This window comes from Carassius auratus, chromosome 7 (assembly GCF_003368295.1).
Source record: "Carassius auratus strain Wakin chromosome 7, ASM336829v1, whole genome shotgun sequence".
In the NCBI taxonomy this organism is placed as follows: domain Eukaryota; kingdom Metazoa; phylum Chordata; class Actinopteri; order Cypriniformes; family Cyprinidae; genus Carassius; species Carassius auratus.
In genome coordinates this window covers 35,048,281-35,068,583 of record NC_039249.1, presented here as the reverse complement: position 1 = coordinate 35,068,583, position 20,303 = coordinate 35,048,281, and the positions used below count along the sequence as shown (strand labels likewise).

At 38.0% G+C, this 20,303-nt stretch overlaps 1 protein-coding gene across 1 annotated transcript in view; it reads left to right on the top strand.

The window, feature by feature from the left end:
• Positions 1–18,933, top strand: part of rbpjb (recombination signal binding protein for immunoglobulin kappa J region b) — a 53,024-nt gene extending 34,091 nt beyond the window's left edge. The window contains exons 3-11 of the mRNA XM_026268678.1: positions 7,120–7,215; positions 10,091–10,256; positions 10,470–10,644; positions 10,816–10,953; positions 11,643–11,755; positions 12,024–12,164; positions 13,180–13,335; positions 13,428–13,531; positions 14,515–18,933. Coding sequence (XP_026124463.1) covers positions 7,120–7,215; positions 10,091–10,256; positions 10,470–10,644; positions 10,816–10,953; positions 11,643–11,755; positions 12,024–12,164; positions 13,180–13,335; positions 13,428–13,531; positions 14,515–14,851 — 1,426 coding nt within the window. The 3' untranslated portion in view covers positions 14,852–18,933. The remainder of the gene's footprint in view (positions 1–7,119; positions 7,216–10,090; positions 10,257–10,469; positions 10,645–10,815; positions 10,954–11,642; positions 11,756–12,023; positions 12,165–13,179; positions 13,336–13,427; positions 13,532–14,514) is intronic.
• Positions 18,934–20,303: the final 1,370 nt, after the last annotated feature.

Genomic DNA, 20,303 nt, shown 5'->3' with positions numbered 1-20,303 from the left:
ATCAAAATGTGAAGTTAACAGGCAGGACACAACAGAAACATAAATTTTCTTAAAAAAAAAAAAAGTAATAATAATTTAACTTACATCAGTCTCAAAAGAATGAAGTTATCTTGTCTCTGGATTGCAACATCTAAAAAAACAACAACATTATTTTAGTCTTAGTAAAAATAAAGATAACTTGATGTTATTCTTAAGTTTACTCTCCTTAAACCGTCTGTCCCTCTCTTCAGAAGAACACCTCCTCATCCTCACACAGGTCTGTGACTCCTCACACAAACAGCTTCTGTGTCTTTAACTCTCAGCGCGAGGACAATGAAGACAGGAGCTTGACAAGTCTGAAATATTACATGTAAAACATACTTTTAACAGTTACCACTTCAACAACCTCAAAATAATTATGCTAGTCTTTACTACACAATGCCGTTTCCTTTAGGAGACAAACATACATTCAGTTTAACCGCGAAAAAAAAAAGACAAATTCACATGAGCGTAACCGTGACCATAACCGTCTGTTAACGCCTCAAAGATAACAGATAATGTAAAATCTTATGTAAATATGACAAAATACATTCACAGACGTTATATTAAAAGTACATCCTCCGTTCAATAACGTTACATGAGGCAGTTAAGACCTCCGTGTCCGAGGCGAAAACCGCGTCCGTTTTTTTAAATATATATATATATATATATAACGTTAAGCTCCTTGGTTTCCGCCTTTCATACAACCGGGTAAACAATAAAAGATAACTTTACATTTTGAATATTTAACGTTACTTACCATAGTCTTTCACTCGCTTCTCGCTTCTATCACGCTGAGAAAATGGCGGCTGCTCGCACTGGAGACGTACGATTTTGACGTGACGTGCGTGCTCTCCTTCACGTCCGCGTCCTCAACCCAGACCGCTGGGTTAAAAAAGAGAGTTATTTTCAACCCAAACTTGGGTTAAAACACCCCAAAGTCCTATCCAACGGCCTCAACCCAGCAGTTGGGTTGAAAAAACAACCCAGCGTTTTTTAGAGTGTATAGACCCCAAACTTGCACCCTTCTGTGAGAATAAATGACTGAGTATAACCTTTTATTGCACAAAACCATAATAGTCATCAGAAACAAACGGAGGTATGTAGATTATGCACAATAGGAACATTGCTCTCAGCTGGTTGTATGAAGCCTGACTGTAATAGTCTTGTTGAAGATGGTAAATTTGTTACAAAAGTTCTGATTTAATGGCTGAGGTTGTGTTGCTTAAAGTGCATGCATTTAAAGAGTTTTACCATCTAAAGTTACAATGGTGGCACATTTAAACTCTCTCTGTTAAGCTGCATCTCAAAATTCAAAGCATCTTTGGGGGAAAAAAAGCCAAAAAATGTATCCAATCTTAGTGGTCGACTGACTAGCTGACCGTGTTGACCCAGCTTTGAAGAAACAAATGGTATACCGTAATTTAGCTGAGGGCTATACTGTCAGATCTTTGATTATAATGCTAACAGAAGATCTGTGATGGTTTTCCCAGCACCCCTGCAAATGGTGAGGGCCATCAATAAACTCTCCTCTGAGATGCTTTGTAAACACTGCTGGTGTTTTTGAGAATTGTCAGGTTGCCGGATATCAAAGCTGCACCCTCTTGATGTGAAAACACTTGAGCATCGGAGGGAAATGTCGAAAGTCTCGGAATGTTCTTGCTTTGGTGCCTGTAATCACGAAGCAGACGTGCAGCTGATTTCATGTGCTCCACACATGCTTGTCTTTGCACCGTTGCAAACAGGTCCATTTTATCAGTGGATAGGAGAGGAGATTTTGATCTTTCCCTTCTGAAGTACATAAGACAAATCCGTGTTGGTGATGGCCACTGAGTCTTGTTTTCCTGAACACACACACACACACACACACACACACACACACACACACACACACACACACACACACGGCAGGTTATTAGAAGTATCAAAGGTATCAGATGACATGGGCCTGAGGAAGATGACATCACCAGATCTGCAGGAATTCACCGTTTGTGTGTGTGTCCCGTGAGGCTGGGAGGTTCAGCACAGTTCAATATTCGCTCGCTTCCTGATGCTCACTGACATATATGATCTTAGGTAAAACTGGATACAACCTGTCAGAGAAAATTTCTCTTTAGCGTTCTTAATGACTGGAAAATCATTTAGCGTGCGTATGGCGTAACACTAAAACTACTGTAGGTCTAGACAAACACTGTTTCATAACTAGATGTACCATCATAATAAGACAAGCAATAATCTTTAATAAACTGCCATTTATTTATTTATTCATTTTCATAACGATCCATGATCATGTCTTGGTATCTTTTTTGGGTAGCCCCACCCACAGAAATGAATAATTACTAGTGCAACGATTAATCTCATCCATAATAAAAGTTTTTGTGTACATAAAATGTGTGTGTACTGTGTATATTTATAATGTGTATATGCATGTATACATTTAAGAAAAATATTTTGTTTATTTATTTAATATATGCGTATATATAATATAAACTAGTGGTGGGCGGTATACCGGTTCATACTGAATAGCAGTATTTATTTTTGTTATGATATATTTTTTTATATGCCTACCGGTGTATGTGTCTTAAACAATGTTCGGAACACGATGTGGCTCAACACTGTTTGTGAGGGTTCCTCTTTTACTGTTGCACTGTGGTGAGGGCACAGCTGTATGTGTTACTAAACATGACTGTGGGGCACTGTTCATTTTGATTTGGTCTTTATCATGAGATGAAAATGCTTAACAGTTGTAGTCACATATTAGTCATATAGTCATCAAGTCTTAGATAGATTTAGTCTAGTTTTAGTCAATGAAAAGTCATTGCATTTTTGTCAGCTTTTAGTCTACTTTTAGCCAAACTGTAGATTCTATGACCTCTATGATAAATTTGAATCAAGGATTGAATTTGGAAAAACTTCTTTTTGGGTGAACGATCCCGTCAATAGTAGTGAAAAGGGAGCACCTTATAAAAAATGATAATTTTTCATGTATATTTAATCATTTATATTTTTTTTTTTAAAAGAAGCAGAACAAGATAATAAGACAAATATGACAAAGATACAAATTAAACTCTTTTTTGTCAGATACATTAGGTTTACTTAAAATATTTATTTAATATTTGTTGGTTTAACATGACTGACATGGATGGGTACTTAATTAGTAATGCTGTCCCTTTAAGACAGCATGCATGTTATACTGACACACCTTCAGTTTTCTTCAAGATTTTCCTATGGGGTTTATCATGTTTTTTTTTTTTCATTTACTTAAAATAAAGCCTGTGGTAAACATAACTTGACAATGTTTTTTTTTTTTTTATAGTTTTGTACAGGGCTTTTTTTTTTTTTTTTTAAATCTGTTCACTCTGAGCAGAATCAATATTTTTACGCTTCTGTTCCTGCGTTCCTCTGATATCATTACCGTTCCAAAACCGGTTCAGGTGGCAAAAATACCGGTTAATAATTTTTTATTTTTTTTTTATTTTACAATTTTCTTTGCCTATAATTTGCCTAATAATAATAATAAAGTACAGTGTTTTCTTTACTGAAAAAAGAGAGATCTGGTAAAGCCAATAACCCGCTGAGTTAAGTCACAGCCAACTTCTTTTCTAGATTTTGGCCAAATTTATACAGGCTACTAAAGAAAGAAAGAAATCTGTTTTGTATAATACATTTTGTACTACAACGTAAATTACTCACACCCATACCCAAAACAAACATTTTGAAGCAGTTATATTCATTTTTGAAAACTTATGTATTATGTATTTTTAATAAGTGACTAGATAAGAACGTTTGGGCTGTGATTGTGATTGTAGGAAAAAATTTAAATATATCATCAAGCTATGCTTATCACAGGCTTTATTTTACTCATAAATTGAAAAAACCCATTCTAAAACCCCATAAGAAAATCTGGAAGGAACCCGCCGTGAATTACTCTTCTGTGTTCTGACGTCAGAATGAGGTACCCAGAAAATAATCAACGTAATCAGCGTGGTTTACCTTCAGGATAAAGTGCGTGAATACTGACCGTAAACAACGCTGATTCCCTTCTGGGGTATACTCCAAAATGTCAGAGGTCAGTAACCTGCGGATAAGAATTGTTGAATAAATTACTGTTATTGTTTTCTTGATGTTATTATTGTTTTTCCACTGATTTCACATGGACTGTTTTACTGATATCCTTGCTAGGTTTCTGGACCTTGGAACATTGCAGTTGTGTTGCTGTCTATAGGAAAGTCAGAAAGCTCTCAGAATGCATAAAAAATAACTTAATTTGTGTTCTGAAGATAAATGTAGGTTTTCCGAGGTCTGAGCGACATCATTAATGACAGAATTTTTATTTCTGGGTGAACTAACCCTTTAAACTCCAACTGAACACGCCACAGGCAACAGTACCAAAACTCCATGTTGTCTTTAGACCTTTTAACCATACAGGCAGTGATTCATTGGTTCTGCTGGTAAAGCACAATAATAAGTGTGTTCTGTCTAATTTTTACTTTTGCATCTCTACAGAAACTACTACGGTATTAACATACCTTCAGAAGCGACAACCAATGAGCGTAAAGATTCTGTCGAAAATTTCAAAATGCTGAAATACATTGAGGGGTAAAAATAATTTATTTATTTTACACAACTCTTACGAGTGTACTTCAACTCATGTCAGTGTACAACATTCAGATGGCTCTCCTCAAAAAACACAATGCATTAGCATTACTGGAATAAAAAAAACAATTCTTAATATGTAATACTTTAGCAGAAGACTACCAAATGCACCTTTATTTTATAGAAGATTATTTATATTTTTAATGACATACGTGTGTGGTGTTACATTTTGTTCTCACTGTGGGTATACAGACTTGCTGGTGGTAACTTGACTAGGCCAGTGTGTGAATTTACATTTACTTGAAGCATTAGTGATTAGTCCTGCTGTTAGTCTCGGTGCATGGAGCCTGTCTCTCGTCTTGTAGGAGAAGGATTATTGTCAGAGCACAACCCTTTCACCTCTCTTCCCTCTCTTACTTCCCCTCCCACCCTCATGTCACAGGGCCCCCTTGCTTTCCATAACAAAAGCCTGTCTAACTTCAGCGTGTGTGAGACATTTGCGTGGCAAAGGGAAGCTGCTTGTGTGTGTGTGTGTGTGTGTGTGTGTTTCCCCATCTCTGTGTCCCTCTGAGCATTTTGACGTGTCAGGTGTCACTGACATCTGTGCAAATGGGCGTGTGTTTTTTTGTTTTGTTTTTTGTGGGAGTGTGTGAGCATCTATGTGAGCATTTTTATCCAACACACACGGCCTGTTACATATCAGTGTTTTTCATCTTCCTGCAGAATATTTCTGTTTAGAATTCCGTTGAATGTGTGTCTTGTGTGTAACGTACGTATTTTTTTTTTTTTTTTAAAGTTTCCTTGAAATGCACTATGCTTCCAGAGTGTCCACATTTAGCGAGCTAAATTAAGTTTGCACATGCTGGGATGTTTTTCGTTAGTTAACTGAGGTAATTGGAACACTGACACGAAATCGACATTCTTCGATCATGAGCTAAGAGATTTTGTGCCGTTTGACTTGTACACACACACATTGCAGTCCTTTTGCCCTTTTTCTTACCCCCCTCTTCCCCTTCTTTTTATTTTAAAGACCCCCAGCTGGAAAGCTGAGGTTTTTGGCCACAGTGTTTGTGTGCTTTCTGCAAGCAACACATAGTTGCACTCACCAGAGAATTGGCTAATCAAACTTGGGCCTGTGTTTCTAGTCAAGCTCTGGAGATTTGGGTTTTGAAGCGCGTACAGGCCTTCAGAAAGCTTTCCCTTTAAAGAAACACACGCATACACCACATGCTTTTACCAGAACCCTCTACAATAGCACTTCTAAAGTGGTTTTACAGGTCTGAAACACAAGGATGTGTTTTAAAAACTCTAAACTGTGGCATATGAGTTAAAACACATGAGTAAAAAGCCAAGTAGAAGTCGTATAGAGTTGCAATATTTATGAAGGAACTTCTCAAAAATGTAATCTTGCCCGTTTCAGTAATGGATTTTTGTTTTATCTATGATACGATACACAGAAGTCCAAGTCAGGTCACTTGGCAGCCATAATTGTGTTTGCAAGTACAGGTCCATTCAACAACTAAAATGGGGAAGGACACAAATTCTGTAGAAATTCTGTTTTATTAACATACTTGAATTCATCTGACAACAATGTCTCCATATATTGTTGCTCTACAATTCAAATAATGCTTAAAAGTGCTGGTCCAACTTATGTGCAAGTGAGTTATGGAGTAAACAATCAGACGATTGGCTCTTTTAACTGTAAGGCGGGATTTTCATTCCTACAGCCACCGTGTTGAGCATTATGGTTTCTCCCATTCACATTTATGTGTGTACAATCTCTGTTATACTATTTCAGTTTGAGGGAGATGTCTCAACTAATTAGGTACATCAACATTTTCGACTTGTAAAACTAATCAAAACTTGCGCGGTTTAATGTAACGAGAGGGGCGGGGCCGAGAGCCATGGGAATGGAGTGAGGCAGGTGGAGTAAATGCTAATGAGTGACACCTGCGCCACTCACCAGTCTCGAGTCCCACGGAGGAGCGATCAAAATGATCAAGGATAAAAGGAGGAGTGATGAAAATGAAAGACGTGAGAGGACCAGGCCTGGACTTTATTTTGTGTTTTGGTTCTGTATGTCCGCAAGGGGCTGTCACGTTATTTTCAGTTGTGTTTATTTTATTATTAAAGATTAATTTAAATGTGCGCCGGTTCTCGCCGCCTTCCCGTGACTACGAACGTTTGTTACATTGGTGCTGAATCCTGGGAAGAAGGAGGCGGGATCCGGCAAACAATTAAATAAAACTTTAATTTGCTCTTCCGTGGGCCTCGAGACCGGTGAGTGGTGCAGATGTCACGTATTAGCATTTACTCCACCGGCCTCGCTCTGGCCCACGGTTCTCGGCCCCGCCCCTCTCGTTACACTGAATTTCAAAGTTGATTTGTGAAGTAAAAAAAAAAAGAAGAAATTTTGGATGTTGCATTTTTAATTGAGTACTTGGCTAAAGAGTTACTCAAATTTCCTATCGTTCTTATGCGGTTCTTTTGCTTTTGTGATTTCAGAGAAGCCATGCGGAATTACCTGAAGGAACGAGGAGACCAAACCGTGCTCATCCTACACGCTAAAGTTGCACAGAAATCATACGGCAATGAAAAAAGGTAAATGACAACTAAAATTCATCTTATTCATCATGAAATGTAAATGACTTCTGATCTTTGGTAAGTGTAAATACTTAACTTTTACCATATTTCTTTTTTAATCCCTGGTGGTTGCATTGTGTCTCATTGTTTTTCAGCATCTTACGCCATGAGCATTGCAATTTTAATAAAGTTTCACTTTTAACCCGTGTTTCACTTCTAAGCTCTCTATCTATGTTTTTGGCAACAAAAATTTATCCCATGGCTATGTGAAACCCCTCACAAACCCCTAAGGTAAACCCCTCTCTTCCCTAAGGTGGGGAAATTTGTTTTTTAGGGAAGAATGCAGTAAGATGAAGAGTTAAAGGGACAAGAGAAGGAAAGAACATTTAGGAAGAAAAAAAGGAGTAAGAGAGAAGCTGATAAGAAAAGAAACCAAATAATGAGAGGAAAGAGAAAAGAATTGATTAAGGAGGCGAGGTGATATGAGACAGGGAAGTGAAGGAGAGAAGGTCAGCGGAAAGTGAGACAAGATGATAACTGTAGAGAAACACAGTGTCTGGGGAACTGATGTCGCGGTTACAGCTCGCTCGGCCTCATTTGGCAGAGAGACAGCGCTGTTATTCGTCTACAGCACAGCCAAAACCTGGACACATGTCAAGAGCGACAGAATACCAGATGAGAGCCAGAAAGAACAAAAATGTGTGCTTCGTGAAATCATATACATGTGTTCTGTAATCAGAGATGGTTTATGACTAGGAAGTGTATCATTTAGCTTCAATTGAAAATGAATGTGAAGCACTTGACTTGTGCTTCTTCGCATGTCCTTGTTGTGACCCCGTTGACTTTTAAAACAGCTAATGGTTACTTTTAATGTTGCTAACTCGCCACAGTGCTACGAACGAAAGTGCTTCATTTAATCATGTGGTTTGTTAAGAAGAGGTGTGCTCCTACTTTTAGAACGAACAGTTTGATTTACAGTTTTGCCTGGCAGACAATAAAACCATGAAATGTCCCAGCAACCACCCTGACAACTGCATAACAATACTTTAACCGTCACCCATGACACCCTGTAAACCACCAAAGACACTGTAGCAACTACACAGCAGTGCCTTGATAACCACCCAGGTCACCCTAGGAACGCCCTGGTAAACACCACAGCACTTCTGACATGAAACTATTGCAACGCCCTTAAAACCACCCGGAACACCCTGTTAACCCCATAGCACTGCCCTATGCCCTAATGCATTTTGATGTGACATTGAAATTACTTCATACATATTAGGTAGATTAAACCAGCACAGTTTTATTCCTATCTTGTCAGAGGCAGATTGATGCAGATCAAACTCCCTAGGCCGGTGGTCCAGTCTAAGACATGATCTTTCACTATTAGGATGTGAAAGTAGACTTCAGACTTGTCTTTTCCTTTTTCATTTCAGAAGCACCAGTATAGAATATGCTAAACGGTACAAATGAGGCCTTCATGTGTTAGGTGAAACATGATTGGGGTTGGGTCTGCCCCCAACTCATGTCTACAGCATGTTTCAGTTTGACTGGATGTGGAACCGCTGTTATTCCCCTTTTATTGCACCAGTTTTCGGATATTAGCTGCAGTTGTGTGTCATGAGTATTCCCCCACCTCATGTCTAGACGAGCATCTCTCCAAGATGAGGTGCAGTGAGCTGATAACGTCACCCACAGAGATCATGGCTTTAATGTCAAGTGCTTCTGCATTCAAGGTCATGCTGATTGATATTGGTTTCGCTCCTGCATCTCTTTGATGATGTAGGTCACAAAAAAGCATGAGATGAGCAAAGATGACATAGCCCTCATACTCTGGTGGGGGATCTGAAATGTGCCTTGTGCTCAGGTTAGCTTAGGATTGGATTTTGTGTGTTTTTGACTGTATGGTGGTGGTTTTGTGCGTGTGTCCTGAAAGTGAGAGCTGTAGCAACAGTACACATGTGCTGCCACCTAGTGCTGATCTGAAGTCATCCTGATAGGTCATCTACATTTGATGTGTAATGTACAGTTGCTGTACATTCATTCAGTTTACAGTTGTGTTCATAATTGTATATTTTCTTATTAATGCAAATCTTGCAGAATCTGTTGAAGTTGAATATTTAATATAATTAATGTTTAATGTTATTTATTTTTCTGCCTAAATGCTTATTAAACATTTGATTGATTGATTCATTCATTCATTAATTCATTAATTTATACATTTATTCTCGCATTCACCAAAGCAGCATTTTATTTGTTTGTTTGTTTTTGTAGCTATGTTTAAATATTAATTCATTCATTTATTCCTGCCCAAGAGCAGCATTTTATTTTTTTATCTTTTTTGTTTTAAATATTTATTCATTCTTTATTCATCCAAAATAGCATTTCATTCATTCATTCATCAATTTCTGCCCAAAACAGCATTTTATTCATTTATCCATCCATCCATCCATCCATCCATCCATCCATCCATCCATCCATCCATCCATTTCTGCCGAAAACAGCATTTCATTCATTCTTTCATTCATTCCTGACCAATAGCAGCATTTTATGTATTTGTGATGCGATATTTCAGTTTTTCTTTTTTAATAAATGTGCTAAAATGTCGACAATTATGTGTTTTTCTGTCAATATGGGGTGCTGTGTGTACATTGAGGAAAAAAAATTTACTTACATTATTTTAGCAAATGGCTGCAATATAACAAAGAGTGAAAAATTTAAGGGGGTCTGAATACTTTTCGTACCCATCTGTTATCTGTTATCTGATATCTTAATAAATAAATATATTTTGTCTAAATATATATACTATATTATATAATGTCATGCCGGTGAGTTTTTCATGATCAAGCATCACTGGAATTATGTTCTGAAAATGTGTTTGGTGTTTGTCTAGGTTTTTCTGTCCTCCCCCTTGTGTGTATCTGATGGGCTGTGGATGGAAGAAGAAGAGGGAGCAGATGGAGCGAGACGGCTGTTCTGAGCAGGAGTCTCAGCCCTGCGCCTTCATCGGCATCGGAAACAGTGACCAGGAGATGCAACAGCTAAACTTAGAGGGCAAGGTAATGCTCTCACACACACACACACACACACACACGCGCGCGCACACACACACACACACACACACACACACACACACACACACACACACACACACACACACACACAGATGTGCTGCCAGAATAAAATGACAATGAGTGCACAGTGCCAAAACAATACCATTAGCCTCCCATCATTTTCCTCATGATTACACCAATCTTGCCTCCTCCCTGCAGAACTATTGCACAGCCAAAACATTGTACATCTCAGACTCAGACAAACGCAAGCACTTCATGCTGTCGGTGAAGATGTTCTACGGGAACAGCGCAGACATCGGCGTCTTCCTCAGCAAGAGGATCAAGGTCATCTCCAAACCTTCCAAAAAAAAACAGTCCCTCAAAAACGCAGACCGTGAGTATATTCACCACCCACATTACACTTGCTGCATTTACGACCATTTTACAGTTTTTGAGTGAATGACATCCTGCTATCTAAGAGATATGGAAACGGGATAGTAGACAAGGCTTTTGACTCACACCATTGTCTGAAGTCTCTGTGGTTTTTTCTTTCTCCTGTGTGCAGTCTGTATAGCATCAGGAACGAAAGTGGCGTTATTTAACCGACTTCGCTCGCAGACGGTCAGCACACGTTACCTGCATGTAGAAGGAGGGAACTTCCACGCCAGCTCACAGCAGTGGGGAGCTTTCTACATCCACCTCTGTAAGTCACATTTCTTTGTGCACATTTCTGTGGAGTAATGTTGATTGCCAAATTGTTAAAGAACAATTGTTCTCTCTCTCTCTCTCTCTCTCTCTCTCTCTCTCTCTCTCTCTATATATATATATATATATATATATATATATATATATATGGAGAGAGAGAGAGAGTAACATAAGTCTTTTGTGTCTTTACTGTTCCCTTTGATAAATGTATGAATTCATTCTTTCTAACTACAGAGTTTTCAGTGGTGCATGTTTAAGGATAAAGTGGCCTAAAGTTCACTTAGTTTATGTAATGTTTATAAAGAAGTTTATCTGAAATCTTATATAAACCTGAGAGCAGAACCGACTATACAGGTGTGCTCAAGGAAATCTTGTTTACCTTTAACATGTTTCTTAAACAGAACTTGCACTATATTTCAAAGACTCAATACAGTGAATTACAAATATGTGCTTTCAAGGAAAACTGGTTCTTCCTTAGAAACAGAAGGCACGGCAGACTGATCAACTACTCGACTCCTATCTTTAAAAGCAGAAAGCCGGCCAATCAGAGCAGAGCTTGTCATTAGGACAACGTGATTGCCACTGTTGTGTTAAAGGGGTCATATGATGTTGCTTAAAAGAACATTATTTTGTGAATTTGGTGTAATGCAATGCAGGATATGCTTAGTCTTATTAATTCTATTTCAGTGGATGATGAAGAGTCGGAGGGAGAGGAGTTCACTGTGCGAGACGGCTACATTCACTATGGCCAAACCGTCAAACTCGTGTGCTCTGTGACGGGCATGGCTCTTCCTCGACTGGTAAGCCCATGTCAATGTGTCTCTGTTCTTCTGATGATTTTCTCCACATTATCATGTCTCTATTATCAGATGACAGTATATATAATTAACACAGTTTATATAATTAAGTCTTTGGGGTGTCACATGATCAGTCACTGTTGTGAAAAAAGCAGTTTGGGTACATGAAGACAGCACAGTTCCGTCATCCTGATATTTATTGTACTTTTACTGACACTCTTATAAAATTCACTTCCTTTTCTTACACACACACACACACACACACACACAGGTCATCCGTAAGGTGGATAAGCAGACTGCCTTGCTGGATGCAGATGACCCCGTCTCTCAGCTGCATAAGTGTGCCTTTTACCTGAAGGATACGGAGAGGATGTACCTGTGCCTTTCTCAAGAGAGGATCATTCAATTTCAAGTGAGTCGCTCACTGGAACCATGGAGTAAATGCATTTCACTGTGCTAATAAGGGTGTCTTCAGTAATGACCAAAAAGAGAATGTTAGAATGTGTTTTTTTTGTTTGTTTGTTTTCCCAGCCTGAGTTATGCAGGTCGTTTAAAGTTGGAAATATGTATTATTTTAACATTACTTGTGTACACGTTTCTTGAAGTGTATTGAAAGCACTTTGTAGAATTTTGACATGAGCTCCAAACTAAATATTTATCCATTGTCAAAGGCTATATAGCGGATTCATTTAAGTTCATTCTCCGTTTTATACCAATGAAAAATTTTAATGAGCACTAGTATTTAAAAGTTTGGGACTTAGGAGGTTTGAAAAAAAGTCTCTTATGTTCATTGAGGCTGCATTCATGTGGTCATATTAATACAATTTCAAATTAATGCAATTAATGCAAAAACTGTTTTCTATTTTGATACGTTTCAAAATGTAATTTATTCCTGTGATGGCAAAGATTAATTTTCAGTGGCCTTTAGTGTCACATGATCCTGAGCTGATCTAGTGCTCAAGAAATATTCCTTATTTTTTGAAAATGTGCGCTGCTTAAGGTTTTTATTGAAACCATTGCAGTTTTCTATTCAGGATTCTTTCATGCTTTCAAATTTATTTTCAATAGAAATCATTTGAAACATAAATGTATTTAATGTAACTTTTAATTAATTAATATTCATATTAATATGTTAAATTAATATTTAATATATGAATTTTATATAGTAATGAATTTACTAGTGAAAGCGTTTTTTTTTTTTTATCTAGTAAGATTATGAATTATTTTAAAACCTTTTCACATCCATTTATGTAAGCAGCCTTCTATGAAGTAGGATGAAGTCATTTTGTCATTATCACAAAATAAACACTCTCAGGGTGATACAAGAATCCTGATTAGTAAGTTATTTTGTGATAATAGCTAGCTGATTGGATATTGTACCTAATATTTTTTCTTTGCAAAATGCTATTTTTCTATTTTGTGTTTAGGCTACTCCATGCCCAAAGGAACCAAATAAGGAGATGATAAATGATGGTGCCTCCTGGACAATCATCAGCACTGATAAAGCAGAATACACCTTCTATGAGGGCATGGGCCCTGTACACACCCCCGTCACACCCGTGCCTGTGGTCGAGAGCTTACAGGTAACACACACACATCTCTTACCTACATCGTCCACTCACAAGTCTCTGCCTGCGGTTGATAACGTGTGCACACTGTATGTGTGTGTGAGCAGTTAAACGGTGGAGGAGACGTAGCAATGCTGGAGCTGACCGGACAGAACTTCACTCCAAATCTGCGGGTGTGGTTCGGTGATGTAGAGGCAGAAACCATGTACAGGTATGGATGTTATTTGAAAAGATATCCATATGGCAAGAGGGAATAGAAATCCAAGAGGTTTTGAAATTCTGTCAATTTATGAACATATTAATTTATAGTGGGACTTTTAATGAATACAGTTATAAACAGCCATCTCAAGGCCTTTGATACAAATGTTTATAAGCGCGATTCTTTAAAAGGAGTGTGAAATACTTAAATAGTTGTACATCATTATCAAACTGAATTTGCAACTACATGTCTACTAACTAGGGTTAATAGAATAAGTTTACACATACTTTCAAAGTTTCTGATAGTCAGTATGTTGTATGTTGTGGTCCATAAAAATAAAGTGTTTGAAGATATTAAAGAGAGAGTCTACTAATGCTCTAATGACTGCTAGTTGACGTTGTTAGTAAAATATCTCAAATATTAGTGTCAACATATAATGTATCAATTGCAATTGAATTAAAATGTATTATAGTTGACATTTATATTAAATGCAATTAGATGAATTTGTAAAGTGCCTTTGACCCAGTTAAGTATATCTTTCATATATCAAAATTTATTTTATTGTCTTTGAAATATGGTTAAAGAGAATGTACGGACAAGTGTTTATAGTAAACTGAAATCTTGTAATACCTTGACACTTTTCAAAAAGTGTTCTGTGCTGTGTTAAGAAACAGTCCTTGAAATTAATATTATATAATCTGCAAACTAAAGTACATAAAAAAAACCTTCAGAATGAAGTACATTCAAGTGCACTATATTTTCACAAGGGAGTCCTAAATCCTTCTAAAGCTGTTAAATGCCGCAGTAAATGACATGTTAAGCTTTGACAGGACATAAGTTGGGTGAAATGCCTCTGTCTAGTAAAACGGAAGTGAACAAGACCCCACACGTATTGTCAAAGAAGGATAAGATATACTTTTATTACTGCTGCCAGTTAAACATATCGCAGGCAGTGACAGACTGAAGTATTAATAGACATGATATTTCCTCTGAAGGTGTGGTGAGAGCATGCTGTGCGTCGTCCCAGACATCTCGGCGTTCCGCGAGGGCTGGCGGTGGGTGCGGCAGCCGGTGCAGGTCCCTGTAACGCTGGTGCGCAGCGACGGGATCATCTATTCCACGACGCTCACGTTCACATACACACCTGAACCCGGTCCCCGTCCACACTGCAGCGCGGCCGGCGCCATCCTCCGAACGGGCAACACCAGCTTGCTCTCCACGACCGGCAACAGCGCGGGAGGGAACGGAGAAACGGCACCCTACGGTCCCAACAGCACGTCAAACGCGGTCACAGCGTCGTCCTCTAATGCAGCCGCGGCCGTGGTGTTATAACACACGCAGCGGCGCTCACAAACTCACAATGTGTGCTAGACGTGAAAAACAAATTCAACAGACTGCAAAGTGCTGCATATCGAATTTCAACTTCAAATCCCAGAGATGAAAAACAAGGGAGAGATGGGTGAAAAAGGCAAAATTTTTGAGAGCGGTTCTCCTGTGGCCTCTTGTTGTTTTCTCTAAGGAGCCGGTCTGGTGCTAGCAATAGACAATGCCTGAGAGGAAACACCAGCACGGAAGACATGGAGACCAGACCACAGCATTGACACATCAGCCGTGTACAAAACGCGTCGACTGAAAACGATGTTCAGTCTCTTAGGTTTCTTCCTTCCGATTGGGTGAGATGTATCATAGCCTGGGACGGCGAAGCTCTTAGGAAAAGGGTCACATTGAAATTGTGCGATGACAGTTTTTATGGACCACGGATATTGTATAAGCTTTAGTAAAGGTACTTTTTTTTTTCTCTTTTCTCCATACTTTTTTATATCAAACATTATAGTGCGCTTTTGTTACCAAATAGGTTCTATTCCTGTCCTCTGAGCTTTTTCTGTACATAGCTACTTTCGTATACATCTGTCCGTCTAGACTCCTTCAGTTTTGATACTTTGTATTTTGTAAAGCCATTGTTTTGTTTTCCATTCGCTGTAGTCGTTTTCATTTTCCATTTGGAAGAAACTCAGAGGGCCTGTTTTTTTATCCTTCGTTTTTTTATGAAGTCTTTAAAAAGAGAAGAGCTTTAAGCAATGCCTCTGCCTTGCCTGCATTACGATATGCGCTACGCTTCCTTTAAGCATTTCATCGATGTGTCTAGATCTCACTACTAAAGGAACAATGCCGTCTTTCTGTCTTATTTGGGAATTTAGAAACCAGAAAATAGAGGCTTTAGATGCAAACGTGTCTCTTCGATACGGTAGCCATAGTGTAGTTCATTTGTCCTAGAGCACAGTTAGGATCTCACATATCAATGTCAGAAAGATCGCTGTAGACGGACATGAGTTTAGACTCCTACAGTTTTAGTGCCGTTTTATACTGCTTCCTTGCTCAAATACAGTTGTTTGTCTTCCGAAGCATCCATCTGCATTTTGCTCAAATTCGAAACGGTCTCAAAGGTGGACGATTCGGAGACGTGCTCTACTATTAGATGTGGCCTTACTGGAACAAAGGTTCCCCGTTTAGTTCACTCCTTCAAAAGGAGGTGTACAAACGGGACCCGAGGAACCAAGCCTTGCATTTTGAACATTTTACATGCAATTTTGAATATTTCAACTCCCTTAAACTTTCGTTTGGATTTAGAAGATCTAAATGTGTAAGAGATACGAACATACCCAAAGATATAATATTGCATTGTTGTCTCTGTTTTTGGAATATTTGAAGAGTATGTCGGGATCTGTGGCCTCTCGCACACCAAAAGTAGGAAGCTTTACTCCGTTGGTCATTGATGTGTTTATCGTGGCCTTGGTGTCTCACCAACTAGTAGGCTAGTATTAATGACAAAAAAAATTAATAATAATAAAAATAAAAAAAACTAGCTGTAATGAACTCATCAACCAGCACTAATAGTGTTTTGTGACTTTCTTTTTTTTATGTACAGTAATTTAACTTTTGAATTTTATGCGTCCATTTGTAAAAAAGAAAAACAAAAAAAGAAAGAAAAAGTCGAACCAATCAGCCATTTTTTTTATTATTTTTGTGTGTGTCTCTGTGTGTGTGTGTGTCTGTGGTTCTTAACTCAGTTATGTCCTTGGTGTTTCTCGTCGAAACGGTTGGGTGTTTAGTGTCCGCGTTTGTCCTTATCTTCTATGTTATTGTCTGGCTAATAAAAGGACATCATGGGACTAGAAACGTGGAAGTAAATGGCCTTTAAGTAAGTGTCTCAAAGCATACAGCAATACTGTATAGGTCACTTTTTGTGTCTTGGTCTGTGGAAATAGCCACTGATTTTTCACCAGCCTGATCCGCCGCATATGTGCTCATGAAGTAGAGTCATCTTTACTTTCTTTTACACTTCGTACTAATTTAATCAGACAACTTTTTGGTAGATGTCTAGATTGGCGTGGCTCCTCCACTGTCTTCCTTGCTTGAGAAATCTGTAGTGTAGTACAAGTAGGCGACCCGTCAAACAAGGCAATACTCCAGCATTGTAGGCCTATAATGTAGTATATTTCGGGAAAAAACTGTAACTTGAATGTTTCTGCAAAAAAAAAAAGCAAAAAAAAAAAAAAGTTCACTTGTTGCCTCCACTAGCTTTCTTTTCCCCATCTTCAACAGCATCATCTCTCTTTCTTGGATGGCCTCCTTGCAAAAATCTTCCATGAGGTGATTTAACCTGAAGCTCTTGCGCTCGGTTTCCCAGAATTCTTCCATTTGATCATATTCTTACAATTCAGTATCATGTAAGCGCACACTTCCATTTGGAGGAAGATGGCACTGGGCAAAAGCATGGATGCAATTTTTTAATGCTATTTTTCGTTTGTTCATGTTAAACTGTAACTATGCCCACGTTAAGCAGTCCATTTAATTTCTAATATTTGATGTTTTTATTTTATTTTAGTGATTGTCATTGTCAGAGCTTACCATGTAATGTGGTATTGCATTTCTCTACCCTTGATTTGTATAGCTTCATGACCCCAAAAAGAAAAACAAGTGCTTTAAGCCAATGATACAGCATCATTGAAACAATTCCTACACAAACGAAAGAAAGCGATTAATTCAGGCTGTTAATCCAGTGTGACTTTATCATTAGCGTAGCACAATAGATCAACATTTCTGAAGCACTCCGTCACTCTGATTGCTGCATCTGTTCCACTTTGTGTTTACATTGTGGATTTGCTCAGTTCTGCCCCTCACTTACTGTGGTGTTCTGCTAAAGTGCATTATGTTGCTCTCTGAACAAACCGATTGACAATCTTGCTGTTTTTTTTTAACTGTTTACATGTTTATTTTTGGATTTTTTTGAAGGTGTTGAGCTTTAGAATGAAGGATTTGTTCTGACCCGAATTGAAATTACATAAGGATGCATTCAAACAAAATCCATAAATTTGTTAACAGTTATAAAAATCAGCTGCAGAGCTTGACTCTGAAATGTTTTGAACTTAACATCTGAGGCATGTATGTAGAGGACACGCACCAAGCCTTAAAAACACATTTAATGGCAATCCGAGTGAACAACTTGTTTCGCTTTTTTTCTTCTTTAAAAATCAGTCAGCTGGTGTCATTTATCTGTTGTTTTATATTTCTTCAATAACTTTGCTCTTCCAAAAACTCCTTATTTTGTGCTTAATGAGCTCTGATCAATGTATAGATGATATGCCAAATGTCTTATACTTACATTTTCATGCACTGTCTGCTTATCAAACATGGCACGAGAGGCAGCTTTTAAGAGATATCTCGGTAGTTCTTGAAAAAAAAAAAAAAGAGGATGGGAAAATGTAGACAAACACTTTCTAGTTCCATACTTCCATAAAAAGTTAATTGGTCATAATTTTTTGTTTTGTTTTGCCTTTTGGACATAAATGTGTAATCAAATGCTTATATCGCTTTTTCTGTTTTCTCATCTGGAGAGTTTTGGTGTGTTGTACTGTGTATCAAGTTCTTATGCCTTTAGGACGGTTTTAGTTCGGTAATTGACCCTCTCTGCTGGTTTTGCACTTAGAGAAAACCAGATTTGTCTAGATTAGTTGTTTACAGAGTGCAACGGTCATTTTTCATGTAAAGCAATCCTGCTGTGCCTGATTTGATGCTCTGTGCTAGGCTTTACATGTGCAGTTTGTCCTTACCCTTCTGAACCTTTCACTTCCCCTTTGTCAGTGTTGCTTTTTTTTATTGCTCCCTCTTTCCTTTCTCCTTCTTGGTCTGTTCTGGTTATAATATTCAAGGTATCAGTATGGTAGCAATCTCAGTCCTTAATGGGCCGCTGATGTTAGGATCATGTGCCCTAATGTGAAACAAGGGGGCAGAAAAAAACAACAAAAAACATTAGTTCTGTTTCGTTTGTCTGTTTGTTTGATTTTGTACATATTGCACCTGCTCAGTTCCACATGTCATTAAATAATAAAACTGCAATATTGGCATAAAAAAAATCGAAATCTCTTGTATATTCCTTTTGTAATACTGCAACTTCTTAAAAGATCCTGAACAGGCTTTTTGCTAACTTTTATGCTTGCCAAAACATTTTTTTTTTTAATTATTATTTTACGCCCCATTTTATTTAGGTTGCTCAAATGCATTGGAAAGAATTTCTGTTTGTCAGTGTGCCCAAATATTTAGTCAGCCAACTATATTTCCATTTAGCCACCCAAATGTTTTTATTGAGTCATTCCATGTTTTATGTTGTTTCGCAGACTTGATGGCTAATACATGAGATCGGGGTTGCCAGGTTTCCACAACAAAACCCATTGAATTCTGCTCGAATCCAATCAAAACTAGCCCAATTGCGTTTCGAGGGGGTTTCTCCCCATAAAAATTCTTATCACATTAACTGTTCACCAGGTGCCTCAACCACACTGTAAAACAAAACGAGAAAATCATCAGGTTGCATTTCATACAATGCAGTCCTAAAATATGAATGCATTAGATGATATATGAACTGGCATACGACGTGAATCTCCTCATGGGTTTGAAACGTTTTCTTCTGGGGTGGTTAAATCTTCTGGATAGACTTCAGACAGTGGATTCAGACTTTACACAGTTTAATGTGTCAATGTCAGTATTATTACAGACATACAGTCAGTGTTAGAGAGCATTTGGACGTGCGTCATCTCAACAGCATTAGGCTACAACATCCTATACAACATTTTATGAATATGCTGTCAACTTCATCTCAATGAAAACAAAATGTGAGTTTGGCATATACAAATATTACAAACAAAATGACTACGTGTCCTGGTGAAAATAGCCCAGATGTCAGAAGCAGCCTTGAGTGGGTTCTTTGAAGTGCACAACAGGTGTGAAAAGTCTCATGCAGTGATAAGGACAGACTCTATGTACAAAACAGTGCGGCTGAACCAACATACAAGATAAAGACATCACTGTGTACTTTCCTAGAAGAAAGCGCTTAATGCTACACATCAACATATGGACATTACACAAGTACCAGTTGGTACATTTCGTACACAGTTTACACATATTCACATGTTTATCAGGTTATAAGCAAAGAATCCAAAGTGGATTGAAGTATGTGTGTCATATATTTATCAAACAGAACTGACTGTGTAGTTCTTACTAAAGCAGATGTGACAAACAAAATATCAAACAGGTCAAACATTCACTCAGAACTGACCTCAGCTGTCAGATACTTACACTACCATTCAAACATTTGGGGTGATTAACATTTTTAGATTTGAAAAAAAAAAAAATAATAATCATATTTTTATTAAGCAGGGATGCATTACATTGAAAAAGTGACATTTCTACTAGAGCTGCACAATTATGGAGGGCACAATTACGTAAT